The sequence below is a fragment of the Entelurus aequoreus genome, linkage group LG21, assembly GCF_033978785.1.
Source record: "Entelurus aequoreus isolate RoL-2023_Sb linkage group LG21, RoL_Eaeq_v1.1, whole genome shotgun sequence".
Classification (NCBI taxonomy): domain Eukaryota; kingdom Metazoa; phylum Chordata; class Actinopteri; order Syngnathiformes; family Syngnathidae; genus Entelurus; species Entelurus aequoreus.
In genome coordinates this window covers 12,838,166-12,853,062 of record NC_084751.1, presented here as the reverse complement: position 1 = coordinate 12,853,062, position 14,897 = coordinate 12,838,166, and the positions used below count along the sequence as shown (strand labels likewise).

The 14,897-nt window shown below is 36.7% G+C and overlaps 1 protein-coding gene across 9 annotated transcripts in view; it reads right to left on the bottom strand.

Annotated features, from left to right (window-relative positions):
* The window catches only part of znf618 (zinc finger protein 618), an 83,846-nt gene that overhangs the window by 34,369 nt on the left and 34,580 nt on the right, over nucleotides 1-14,897 (bottom strand). For 8 of the 9 annotated variants that reach the window (XM_062031002.1, XM_062031010.1, XM_062031009.1 and 5 more), the window contains 3 exons: nucleotides 7,200-7,609; nucleotides 2,450-2,527; nucleotides 2,328-2,369 (listed from right to left, as the gene is read on the bottom strand). In XM_062031002.1, coding sequence (XP_061886986.1) covers nucleotides 2,328-2,369; nucleotides 2,450-2,527; nucleotides 7,200-7,609 — 530 coding nt within the window. The remainder of the gene's footprint in view (nucleotides 1-2,327; nucleotides 2,370-2,449; nucleotides 2,528-7,199; nucleotides 7,610-14,897) is intronic. The other variant, XM_062031007.1, reaches the window with a different exon arrangement.

The window sequence follows — 14,897 nt, the reverse complement described above, 5'->3', positions numbered from 1 at the left end:
TTATCGTTTAGCTTTCTTTATTTTGAAGTCGCAGTGAACGATAAAAAAGCAGAGAAACTGAGTCGCCAAAGCCTGGGATTCTTGGGTTTGGCAAAGTGCTTCAGTTTTCAGTTTCCGCGGAATAATACACAGGCAAATGGACTCATTTGTCATCCGCACGATTACCTAGACGGAAAACTTTTGGCAAACATTCTTGCCAAAAACCAAATTATAGAAAAAGTGGTGTAAGAAAACTAAGGTACCACTGTGTCTGTAAGAAACTAAATAACTGAAGACTTTATAGGGGAATTAAGGCAAATTTCACTTTGTTTTTTTAAATAGTTTTTATCTAAAATCCTATCAAATGCTATTGCAATATTTGTGTATGTGTATGCAGGGTCATGAACTATACTAGCAAAGCATCAAAATGTTATATTTGGCAGCAATGTCATTGATTCCAACATGGGAAATCTCAATCATGTTCTGAAGGTCAACTGCCCATTAAACCTTATAGGATTAAAACATAAATGGTTGTGCTTACATGTGGCATCGTATTATACAGTGCATTCGGAAAGTATTCACAGCGCTTTACTTTTTCCACATATTGTTATGTTACAGCCGTGTTCCAAAATGGAATAAATTCATTGTTGTCCTAAAAATTCTACAGACAATACCCCATAATAACAATGTTTTTTTTGATAATTTATTAAAAATAAAACACAAAAAAAATCACTGATGCACTTTTGGCAGCAATTACAGCCTCAAGTCTTTTTGAATACGATGCCACAAGCTCGGCACACCTATCTTTGGGCACTTTCGTCCATTCCTCTTTGCAGCACCATCTGGTTGGATGGGAAGCGTTGGTTTTCACCCAAAATGTCATTGCTGCGTTCATCTTTGCCTCTATCCTGACTAGTCTCCCAGTTCCTGCCGCTGAAAAGCATCCCCACAGCGTGATGCTGCCACCACCATGCTTCACTCTAAGAATGGTATTGGCCTAGTGATGAGCGGTGCCTGGTTTCCTTCAAACATGACACCTGACATCCACGCTAAATAGTTTAATCTTTGTCTCTTGTTCCTCATCATCTTAGAGTATTCCAGGTGCATTTTGGAAAAGTTTTTGCTAAGAAATGGCTTCCATCTGGCCACTATGCTACACTATACAGGCCGGTTTGGTGGATTGCTGCAGAGATGGTTGTCCTTCTGGAATGTTCTTGGTCACCTCCCTGACTAGACTAAAATTAATTCAGCAATGTACATGGACATCCTGCATAAAATCAACGCTTCCCATCCAAACCGATGGAGTTTGAGAGGTGCTTTAATGAGGAATGGGCGAAACTTCCCAAAGACAGGTGTGCCAAGCTTGTGGCATCATACTCAAAAAGACTTGAGGCTGTAATTTCTGCCAAAGCTACATCAACAAAGTATTGAGCAAAGGATGCAAATACGTATGTACAGTTAACTTTTTCACATTGTAATGATGGGGTATTGTCTGTAGAATTTTGAGGTCAAAAAGTACTCAATTTAATTTTGAAATAAGGCTGTAAGAACAAAATTTAGAAGGAGTGAAGCACTGTAAATACTTTCCGGAAGCACTGTATTGTGTTCCCTTTAATCCGTGTAAAAACATTTTCTATTAAAATCATTGAACACAAACATTCACTTCTTGATATTGTTCTATTTTCTTTTTTTACAAGCCCTGTAAAAAAAACAAGGTTAAAGATAGACCAATCGTGAACATGCTGGCATGAAAATTGACCATCTGGATTTTAGATACTTCTTGCTGGTTTTATGAATAGGCTATTTCAGCAAGCAAGTGTGGGAAAACCATAACACTATTCAAACAAAACATCCCAAAAACAGATCCATTTAATTTAGGAAGCAATAAAACCATTGCACTTTCATAATACACACATTATATTGATATATTATCAAGTTGACAAAAATGCTATCCTCAAGAATCAACTGTATCATATTTTTTGTCAGGCATCCTCTCTGGCCTACTTATTCAAACAAAGCTTTGGTTCCAGATGTTTGTAATTTTATACATACAACAACAGATTGTATCTGTGGGCATAACACAGACTGGGCTTTTTAATGTTATCCTAGTCTTTGTGCATGAAAGAAGATTTAAAAATAACTCCAGAACTCCGACATAGGAGTATTTTTAGTCCTAATCAAACCTCCAGCATGAATCCTTGGAAGGATTTTAAGGTGCCTGTGGAATAAAATGGCCCCGGCACAGTGGGTCTTAGCCTTATGCTAAGGTTGGACTTTCCCACATCAGCCTTTATTTCAGTTTATTAAAAAAATAAACAATAGCAAAGTAGATGTACAAGTATACTCACTGTTAGGTGTTGGTTGTAGATCTGCAACCATGCTCTCAGATTCTATAATGGGTTGAGGGAAAAAGCAGCTTTCTTAGAGCATGTTTAAACACAAACAACACTGATGCACTGTAGTCTCCTACCTCTGTGTGCCCTGACATGGGTCTGAAAGCAGTTGTAGTACTTGTACTTCTTCCCACAGACTCCACATACATAGGAACCTACATGGGGGAAGAAGTTGAATCAGTTCATGATGTCACTGAAAATTAATTGAACCAAACTTATAGTCCAACAAAATTAAATGTAAAAAGACACATTTGCATTGAAGTACGAGATCAGATTATTTAAACCAGTGGTCCAGGTCTCATGCTACTGTCGTATACAGTAGGTACAAAACAAAATATCAAATTGAAATACTGTACAAAACACTGTAAATAAATGCCAACAGCCATGCCGGGAGTTTGTTTCGCAGAGAGAACATGATAATAATGTGGTTTAATGACTGTTAAATCCTATTTTGGTAGTGGATTTAATAAAAGCTGTTTAATTTAGCTTTTATTAATCCCCCTCTCCCACCATTTTAAAGAAGCAGAAATTAGGAAAGTTAATTTGTATTTCCAAACATATTTGTTTTACTTTTAATACTTTACCCACATGCTCCACTGCCAATTATTCAAATGAAGGATGTAATTATAAAAAGTATAATGATCAACCACGGTAAAACGGTCGGTATTAGTGCTTTAAAATTAGAATTATCGTAAAACTGTTATTGATAATTGCACTTTGATAAAAGTCACAGACGGCTGACACTGCTCATTTTTTGCGCTAGCACAGCTTTGCTAACATAAATACAAGAGACATTAATGTCTTTTTTCCCCATTAAGAAAGGGCATGCCCTAATCTAAATTTGAGCAAACACATTACTGTATTAACAACTAAACTATTCAAAGGAGCACATTGATCCTACAGGCTGTGCTCTTAGAAAGATCGATTTATATCCAAAGGAATAATGGCAACAGTCATAATTCAGAAATTGGAAGTAACAAATTAAAACAGTAGAAGATAAGCATATTCAAACACTCAAATGAAAATAAAAGGGCTTTTGGGTAGCCACAATAAATACAAGAAAGTTATGTGTCTATTTATTTATTTATTTTAACTTAGGTAAACGATTTCAGTGTGTGTACAAGTACTTTTTGAGCACATTCAACATACCGTATTTTTCTGATTTTAAGTCGCAGTTTTTTTCATAGTTTGGCCGGGGGTGCGAGTTATACTCTGGAGTGACTTATGTGTGAAATTCTTAACACATTACCGTAAAATATCAAATAATATTATTTATCTCATTCACGTAAGAGACTAGGCGTATATCAGCAATCGTCACACACACACGTCAACCAAAAACAAGTGTATTTTGAAAAAAAAGAATTTACTTGCTATTACTTCCGTACCTATGCAAATTGATCATTTCAACATTGGCGGTAACTTATAAAAACTGAGAAGGGCTGAACAAAAATGGCACCGAAAAGGAAATCATATACTGCAGGTTACAAGCTGGAAGTAGTGAAATATGCAGCCTGTTGTTCACTATTCTTTATTTATTTTAAATTGCCTTTCAAATGTCTATTATTGGTGTTGGATTTTATCCAATAAATTTCCCCAAAAAATGTGACTTATACTCTAGAGCAGGGGTCACCAACGCGGTGCCCGCGGGCACCAGGTCGCCCGTAAGGACCAGATGAGACGCCCGCGGGCCTGTTCTAAAAAATAAAAATAAAAAAATAAAAAATTTAAAAAAAATAAAAAAGTTTTTTTTTTTTTTTTTAAATTAAATCTACATAGAATAAACACAAGATACTCTTTCAATCAGGGCATCAACCCAAACAACCTCCCCCATGCACACTCATCCACACCCACTCACACAAAAGGGGTTATTTCTTTCTGCTACCAATATTTTGGTTCCCACAACATAGACAACACATCTGCAAGGGACACAGTCCCTGAAGCACACATGATTGTATAGGCTGCTGGTCCACTAACATTTTCATTAATTACTATTTTATATGTAATTATTTTTATATTGTTTTACTTTGTTTTTTATCCAAGAAAATGTTTTTTATTTATTTATCTTATTTTATTTTATTTTTTTTAAAAGGGCCTTATCTTCAACAGACCAGGTTGTCAATGAAATTAGATTTGTTTAAAGGGTTTTTTAAACCAGGCCCAGTCCAGATAATGTCCAAGTCGGACTCAGCAACACACACCTTCATTCATGTACACAGAAAAAAATTAGGGAACACAACAGATTGCATATAATTTATAAACAAAATTACATTTTCAAAATGTACAGTCCAGATTATGTCCAGGTCACTCAAATTAGGGAACACAACAACAGATATCATATAATCTATAAACATAATTATACTTTCAAAATAAGCCTTTGAGGACTTCTCATCTTTTTTTAAATGTTTTTTGGCATCATTATCGTTTTCAACCATGTAACTTTCTAAAGTTAGAAAAAACTGAATAAATGTTTTAAAGAAAGTAATACTAAGTGAATTTCTGTTTTTGGCCTAAAAAATAAACATTTTACCGAGTACTATAATTAAATTGACTAAATCATGATTGTCAATGAAATGCAGGGTGGATTCAGGCTCCTGACAACAAAATCGGCAATCATCTGACTCTGCCATATTCCATAATTTTAACATTTTCCCTGTGGGTAAGAAGTTATAAATAATTTTAATTTGAAAATAACGATTTTGCACATCGATAGTGGTTTTATAGGTTAGTTTGAATATGGCATCCCATGGCAACGGGCAGTCAAAAAAGTCCTCCCATTTTCCATTTGTGTTGTATGAGGCAGCCTTCAAAGATTTCTTTATTAAATAAAAATTATATATTTTCTATTTATTTTAGTTCCTTTTTGCCAACTAGAATTTCTTATTAGAGGTTTACAAACTAATAATTTAGTATTTCCATAATTAATTATTTGTTTCCATCTTTTCCCAGTTACTCCAGTTAGTTGATAAAATGAAAAGCTTGAGCAAGCATCACCATACATAGCTCTAAATTCATCATACTTTATAATTTTACCATTCTCATTGATAATATCATTGACAAAAATGATTCCTCTTTCAAACATATTTTTCCAAAAGAAAGGCTTTCCATCTATTACAATATTGGAGTTCATCCATATTAACTGCTGCAAAATATCGTCTCTTTTTTCTGGCACATAAAATTGAAAACACCACTATGAGTGGATTGTTTCCTTTATGTTTCCCAGCAGACTCTCTGGGAGGGGATCACTTGTAAAAAAGGATACAATTTATTTTGATACAGTACATGTTTTTTGTCCAACAGGACATTTGTGTACCACTCAATGTTTAAATACATCTCTGGAACAATTGATGCTTTTAAAGACAGACACATAGCTTCAAGGTTGAGAAGTTTCAGGCCCCCATATTCATACTCATTGTATAAAACCTTTCTTTTAATCTTTTCCGGTTTGCCGTTCCAGACAAAATCGAAGACCCTCCGCTCATAAATCTTAAAAAAGTTTTGTGATGGAGCTGGTAATGACAAAAACAAATAAATAAATTGAGGAATAATTAACGAGTTGGCAATAGACATTTTACCATACAAGGTTAGGGATTTCCATTTCCATAATTGCATAATTTTGTCCAGCTTTCTTAGTCGATTATCATAATTTACTGAGCCTAGATTTTCCAGATTCTCTGGGACAACAACACCAAGTATGTTAACTGGTCCATCTGTCCACAAAACAGGCACTTTGCATTCCATTCGAAAGGACGTTCCCTTTAGATTTACGATCCTTAACATTTTACATTTATCATAATTAAGCTTAAGGCCAGATTGCTGTGAAAATATGTCCAAAAGATTAAGAAGGTTCCGCAAACAATGAGGAAAAATCTTATCTTTGTGAATCAGCCTTTTCTGACATGAACTTCATCAAGAACAAACACAGAACACGCCTCACTGATGCACATCTGCAAGACTCACTCTGAGTTGCAGTGTCAAGTTACACACCAGAGTACAACACACTAGTTAACAGCATGCAATGCCAGGCTTCCCACTAACTGACAAAGAAACAGATAACAGATTTGGTGTCCAGTTCAAAGTGTGACATGATTTATTTAAAAATTTGAGAGTTGACTTTTGTATTTTACATGAGTTATTATTTGTACAAACATGGTGCAAAGTAATTCATGATTTGTTAAAAAATGTTAGTGGCTAGCTAGTTAAAATGGGATATTGTGATTTCACAAGACTGTCTTAGAAGTGATCATTTGAAAATGTTCAATTTGAAAAATGTGCACTTAGAGAAAATATAAAAATAAAGTGTTGCATATTGATATTTATCTGTTTCTATATATATTTATTGTGAGAAATCATTAAGATGATCAGTGTTTCCACAAAGATAAATATAATTAATTATTAATAATAACAGAGTTAAAGGTAAATTGAGCAAATTGGCTACTTCTGGCAATTTATTTAAGTGTGTATCTAACTGGTAGCCCTTCGCATTAATCAGTACCCAAGAAGTAGCCCTTGGTTTCAAAAAGGTTGCTGACCGCTGCTCTAGAGCGACTTATATATGTTTTTTTCCTTCTTTATTATGCATTTTCGGCCAGTGCGATTTATACTCCGGAGCAATTTATAATCCGGAAAATCCGGTATATATCATTATATTCATTTCATTACATCCTCAATGCAAATTAGACGATGGCATCATCTAGCGCCCCCCCGGAAACCCAACACCACAGATAGATTGCAGTCCTGCGGGCAACACTGCTACTTTTAATTTGTTAGTATGAGCGAGGAAAGGTTAAAGCTGGTAAAGTTAGTGTGTATAGTACATATTTAACACACCTATGCACGAATCTGTGCTCTTCGTTGGAGGAGGTGTACCAAGGGCAAACATACCCTCCGACTGAGCTCTACGTGATCCGCCTCCGCTGGCTTTAGGGTCGCTCCCCCCGATGACGACGCAGATCTCTGCCGGGTTGAGAGCGTCTCCGATGCTGCCATTGCTCGTCTCCGCGGTCTCGGGCTCCTTCTTTATCGTGACCGGAGGCGAACTGGCACCCCTGTTGTCTGTGGCAGTGGATGTCGAGGGTGTTCCGTTGCTCCCGTCACTCCCTTGCTCCTTGCCGGGATTGGGTGCCTCTGGTGCACTCATAACTCCCGCCTCTGGTGCACTCATGACTCCCGCCTCTGGTGCACTCATGACTCCCGCCTCTGGTGCACTCATGACTCCCGCCTCCTCTGACCCTGGACTCCTTGATGGGCGATGAGTAACAGAAAAGCAGAAAAAGGATTTAATGTATAAAAGTCGTTGTTGTTAAACTTTTTACCATTAGGTTCCACCACGAATAGTTTGCTTTGCAAGTGCCAAAGTTTTTGCTACCTCTGCTGAAGGTTGGGATGCAACAATTATAGATTTTGACTGTACGATTATAGTCTGAGTAGTAGGGCTGGGCGATATATCGATATACTCGATATATCGCGGGTTTGTCTCTGTGCGATATAGAAAATGGCTATATCGTGATATTCGAGTATATGTTCTCACAAAGTTGCTTTTAGCTGCGGGCATTACACTACATGCGTTTCCCACTCTTTCTTGTCTCTCCTTCTCACAGACATAAATACCAAGCGCACCTTCTTACATACGTCACATGTGCAACGTCACACGCCCTCCCCGAGCAGAGAGGGAGCGACAAGGTAAAATTAGCTGTGATGCTAACGGAGTGGTGCGAGTGGTAATACGAGAGAGAGAAGGTGCAAATCTGGTAACAAATGTAGGAAGAATTAATTCCCAAGAAAAAAAGCACGGGGTCCATCGTCTGGCGGTGGTTTGGCTTCAAGTGGGAATATGTTGAACAATTATGCGGCAAAAGCGTTGCTACAAAAAGTAGCAGGACTGCTAATTTGTAGCATCATTTGAAAAGTCACCCGCTAGAGAATGAAGAGTGCTTGAAACTCCGCATCTCAACGTCTCCGTTCGGTGCCACACCAACAAAATGCCGAAGCAACAATTTCCAGATCAACACCGTATGAAAAAAATAGTCAACAACAGAAGGAGATAACGTCCGCAGGAACCTACCATAGAACGAAGGACATATACTATTTGATTTCTTATTATGCAGCTCATTTTTATTTGACACTTATTGAAATATCTTGTGTGACATCTTTTGTGACATCATGCACAAAAGTGCACTTTATTTGTTTTTAACTATTGTAGTGGCGTTCTGTAGAAAAAGTACACTTTAATTTAGTGTTGTTTTGAAATGTCATATAAGTGACATCATTCACAAAAGTACACTAATAGCTTGTTTTCAAATGTCTCTGACAATCTTGCACTTTCTGTTTTGGAAATGACATGAATGTTTGTGCCACTGCTTAATAACTGTTTAATAAATACAGTTTTGGTAAATTGACTTAGTTGTGATTTCCCTCTCTGCATGAAAGTTTAAAATGAGCATATATTAACGCAGCATGAACAAGAATGTTTTAATGTAGACACATAGAATCATCCTACTGGTGTGATTATATGCATCAAGTGTTCATTCAAGGCTAAGGCAAAATATCGCGATATATATCGTGTATCGTGACATGGCCCAAAAATATCGAGATATTAATAAAAGGCCATATCGCCCAGTCCTACTGAGTAGTAATAAACTAATAAATAATCAAATTTCACAAGAAACAATTATAAAACATGTATAAAATCAGACATTATTTAGAGATTTTGATAACATAGAAATAACAGATAATTCAAGTACAAAATAATAAATATAAACAAAAAGTATTATTGCTAGAAATAAATTAAATAATAAAGGTATTATCAATATAAGACTAAGATTAAATTTATTGATCACCCAGGGAAAAATGTTACTCAAGTAGGCAATGAACTCAAGTGCTACTGTCATGAACTGCCATCCATGCCTATACATTCATTTTAATAATATATTTTATGCTGTGTTATTAACTGAAATGCACACAATTATATCCTAAAGTAGTGTTATTTTCTAAGCTCCTGATGTTATGTAAGTCTTGCACACTTGCTATATTAACTTACAATGCCTAAAGTTTATTCAACACACAGGAAGAAGCATTTTCCAACGTTAAGTGGTCACTTAATGAAGCCCTTGACAGGAGTACCTTTTGCTGTTTGTTGACGCTGAACTGATTGGGTTTTAACAAACTAACAAAAGACAAAATAACAAAAAAATTACACTAACCAAATTAATAGAAGACAAAACAACTTACAATTACAGAAACCAAAATAACGATATAAAAAATAAAAATTACACAAACCAAATTAACGAAAGAAAAAAAAATGACAGTTACACAAACCAATATAGCAAAATATAAAACTTACAATTGCACAAACCACTTAGGACAGCATGATTTTGAGGAAAAAAACCTAATTGTGATTGTGATTATATTGGCGATTTTTATATTTTAGACATACGTGCATAAAACCGAGAAAGTAACAAGTAAAGGAAGACATGTCACTTTTAGACTGTCAATCAACCTATTATTGTCTCAATGTGCTACACAGAACAATATGCAATAATTTACTTTTACAAATATTTGGCTTTATGCAGACAGAACCACAGCTTTTATCTACAGCATTAAACTTAAGAAATAACCATAACAAATAATTGTTTATAATGTAATGTAATCATAATACATAATAATATTGCAAGTAACCATTTAAAGGGATATACACTTGGGGACGCCACCTCTTCTTCTGCTCTGCTATACTGTGGTGTCCCCCAGGGATCTATTCTGGGCCCCATCCTGTTTGCTCTTTATCTCCTCCCTCTTGGAGAGATTTTTAAGAGGCATGGAGTGTCTTATCATTTTTATGCAGACGACTGCCAAATTCATATGCCGATTTCAAAAGGCCACGGCCCCCTGACACCCCTTCTCAAGAGACTTTTAATAATGAATGAGGGAAAAACGGAAATTTTAGTTTTTGACTTGGGACCATTGCAAAATGATGTGTGTCCCAAAGTCACCAGCTTTGGCGTCACTATAGACCAGACCTGGGTATTGTGCGGCCCGCGGGCCGCATCCGGCACTTTGTACGTCCCTGTCCGGCCCGCGTGAGGCCAATTATAAATTACAAAATAAATTTAAAAAAGCATCTATTTCGAGTGTGCAATACAACGGTGCTGCTTTTGTTTTGAAAAGCGTTATTTGTATTACTTCCGTGTGGACGTATGCTCGTGCGCGCAGCGGCAATCTCAAATTACAAAATAAATTAAAAAAAACATCTTTGTCGTGCGTGCAATACAACTGTGCTGCTTTTATTTTGAAAAGTGTTATATGTGCGTATGTCCTGTGAGGGAAGGCACACAGTGACAAGTGATGCCCGGTTATCCCCGAGACGCTAAAAAGAGAAAAGTTGATGACGAATGGCGTGTTTTCAACAAAAAGGTAAAGCCGTGTGTTTATTTGTGGTACACATGTTGCTGTGTTTAAAGAATATAGTGTAACGACCTGCTGAAGTAGATGTTGTCTTCTTGAGTTGCGTAAATGAGGAGTGAGGAGACGTGCGTGTGGAAGGAACGAGATAAGTTGAGCTGTGTTAGTATAGCTTGCTCAATAAAAGTTTAAAAAGAGCGTCAGACTTGATGTGCACTTCTTCTGGACGCTACAATTGGTGGCAGAAGTAAAACTTTGCGCATACTGCACTGTTTGTGTGCTACGTCATCGGGAGGTGCGTGCCACGTGAGGAGCTCGCCGCAAAGAGAGAGAGAGAGAGAGAGAGAGAGAGAGAGAGAGAGAGAGAGAGAGAGAGAGAGAGAGCGTTTACAGGTGCAGCCACACTGCTTGCCACGGGGGGAATTCCACCCTCAATGAAGACTCCCAGGTTTGATGGCAAGGCGAACTGGGAGGCATTTCATCCCACTTCTGACATCAATTGTAGCGTCCAGAAGAAGTGCACACCAAGTCTGATGCACTTTTTAAACTTTTATTGAGCATGCTATACTAACACAGCTCAACTTATCTCGTTCTTTCCAAAAGGAAAACCAATCCTCACTCCTCATTTCCGCAACAGCAACGCTTCCTCCTTCTTCGCCAATCACCTGACAGGCGTGCTACGTTCACAACAAAGAGGATGCAGGATAAAGTGACAGAAATTTAAATGTTTGTATTGTATTATACATCAGGAAGTGTTGTGTAAGAAAGTGTTAAAAATAAAACCATCAAAAGCCATCTGCTTTTGTATAAAGATAAGTTAGGTTAAATGAAAATATTATTATTATCTATCTTACGGTATATCAAAAATAATTTCAGCAAAATTTAATTGAAATATTGTCGGTGTGGCCCTCCAGCAGTGCTCGGGTTGCTCATGCGGCCCCCGGTAAAAATTAATTGCCCACCCCTGCTATAGACGGTGATTTTAAACTTGATAAACAAGTCAATGGCGTTTTAAAATCGTGTTTTTATCATATTTATCTTTTAGCAAAATTAAAACCGTTTTTATCTTTGAACCTTTATGAACAAGTCGTGCATGCTTTTATTTCAAGTCGCCTGGACTACTGCAATGCACTTTATGCTGGCATTAGCCAAAAAGCTCTCTCCCGGTTGCGGTTAGTCCAGAACGCGGCAGCACGACTTTTAACAGGGGCCAGGAAACACGAGCATTTAACCCCAATTCTTGAGACTTTGCACTGGCTCCCTGTTCATTTTAGAATTGATTTTAAAATGTTGCTGTTTGGTTTTAAAGCTTTGCATGGACTGGCACCTCATTATATCTCGGACCTCATCCAAATTTACACTCCTGCGGCAGCTCTGAGGTCCGAGATCCAGCTCCAGCTCATGGTGCCCAAGACAAGACTTAAAACCAGGGGAGACAGGGCCTTCTCTGTGGTCGGCCCTAAGCTCTGGAACACTCTACCCCTCCATGTTCAAACTGCTCCCACAGTGGAGTGTTTTAAGTCTCATCTTAAGACCCACTTTTATTCTCTGGCTTTTAATACTACGTGAGTTGTGTGGTCCTCTGTGTTTTTACATTTCTATTTCTATTTATTGTTTTAATTGGTTTCACCCTTTAAAATCTGTTATATGATATTTAATTTTTATATTGTTTTTATATTTATTTATTTTGTTTGGATCTTGTTTTTAATATTTTTGTGAAGCACTTTGGAAACATTTTTGTTGTTTAAATGTGCTATATAAATAAAGTGGATTGGATTGGATTATTTCTCATAACTGTAGAATTATTTACCATTGTACTGGAAGATAAATAATTCTTATCCTAAATAAAAATTTAAAAAATTAAATGGAATAATTTATGTAAGCAAAAATGTAACTTAAATAAATACTGAACATCTTAAAGTGCATTTTTCCCAGTCGGTAGGACTTTGTCTTTTTGTTTATTGCCATCACGTGATCACAGCATTCTTGCTCATTTGTCCATGTTGATGGGCTCATATTGCCCATTCGATCTGAAGCTAAATTATTACCAAAACGGGACATTTGGCTTTGTAATCCGATTTCCCTGCCCTAATTTGGGTTGCTTTACAGCACTTCTTACTAGCAAGTTGAGAGCTGGGAGGCTGTCTGTGCTTGCTTTTGTGTAAAGCTGGCGCCACGCTCTCTGCCCCCTCGGACAAAAATGTGAATGACTAAAAAGAGGGCTCACTGCGTTCACTTAATTCTATTGTTAAATAAACGCGTTAAGGTGATGAGAGCGGTGCACAGAGTGAAATGTATTTCTTTTTACCTGTTTAAAGCAAAAGACGAACAAACCCGAGGCTCAACAATTCTGATTGGCGAACATGTCTGTCAATCAAATGCCAGTGACGCCGAAGGGAAAAAAAAATCACTTAGCCTCTGGTGGTTACGTCATTGCACTAATTAAAACCTCAAAGTCAATTAATTGTGCAGCCCTAAACCAAATTAACAAAAGCCAAACCAATTAAAAATTTCACAAACCAAAATAACAAAATACAAAACAATTCACAATTTCTGAAAACACATTAACAAAAGGCGAAACAACTTACAATTACAAAAAACGGAAAAGTTATGTCCCAAATCACAGATTGACAGCTAATTCAATTAATAGTTTTGCCCATGACTGCAGAGTCATTATTTCCTAATTTGGCTCAAACTAGTGCTAAACTATTAAAACAAAAAAAATGCAGACAAGATTCCAATGCCTGGTTTATTGTGTGAAAATACGATGGATTATAACATTTAAAAGGGGGGGACGGGAATCTGTAGCAGCCATATTCAAACATGTTGACACAAAGTGCTCTCGTCATTATCTGTGTGTTTAAAACTAATATTTCCAAAAATAAACCTATGTGCTGGCAGAGTAACATGAGTTATATTAGTTGCAAATTTAAACTGCCCACATCAACTTGCTTCTGGGGACATGTGACATCTAATCAAGGCAAAAGAGGTACCACTTGGCTCCAACCAGCCGAGGCACTGTTGATTCATCCATCCATCCATCCATTTTCTATCGCTTGTCCCTTTTGGGGTCACGGGGACTGTTGTTTCAGTCCCAACTAATTTGCTCTCAAAAGAAAGACGCCATCACATCAGCTACAAAAAGCTGAGATACAACCATTAAGACCTCTATTAAAAGGTACAACTCCTTGGGGCAGAATTTTTCTATGCAAAACAACACAAGCATGAGTTCAGAACATTAAGACTTTGGTCATATCCCTAATAGAATGAGTCAGTCTACAAAAACACTGACAAAAATAGCAGATAGCCATAATGAAAAGGTTGACTTGACTTGTTCTTACAGGACCTTCTCAGGAAATTCTCAGAACGATCACAAATTTACATAGCTTGATACTTCAGCACACGACTATAAAAGGTACTGCAAGGAGAATGTGCTCAGAATGCAACCAAGCAAAACTGGAAGAAACCTGTATGACTGATATCATGGAAGGAGTGGAAAATAGGTCTTGTAATAATAGTACATAATTATGGGCCTTATTATTTTTGGGGAATATTAGAGGGGTTTCTAAATAAAATTCTGAATATAATTAAATCTGAATAAAGGGAAGATATCAGGAAGAGTATGAAAGAGTCACGCAAATACCTTAGACAATACTTTGAAGAGACAAGCTTCATCATGACTTACCAAATTAAGAGTTCAATTGCTTAAAATGTACCTAGGGATGGCCTTTGTGCGTCACTCAAAGGGATGTGATTATATGAAAATGTTATATCATACTTATTGTGATCAAAATGATCTTGGTTACCATTATTATCACAGTATTGCTGAATGTGCTAAAAAAAAAAAAAACGTACTTATATAAACATTGGAATCTTTTAACCAATTGTTGTTTTTTAAATAAATAAACACAAGATACTTTCCTTGGCAGAACAAACATTAAATACTGCTTGGGCATATTATTGTTACCTAGGTGTTTAAATGTTTACGTTCTTCCATTTTAATTTTTTAAGATTTTAGAGTGTTTCTTGTTGCAAGTCCAACCGGGTTCACTTCCTGTTTTAGACACGACTGTATTTAATGGGTCTTCACAGCTATCAATCTATCTTGGTAAGGATGTATTGATAAAAACA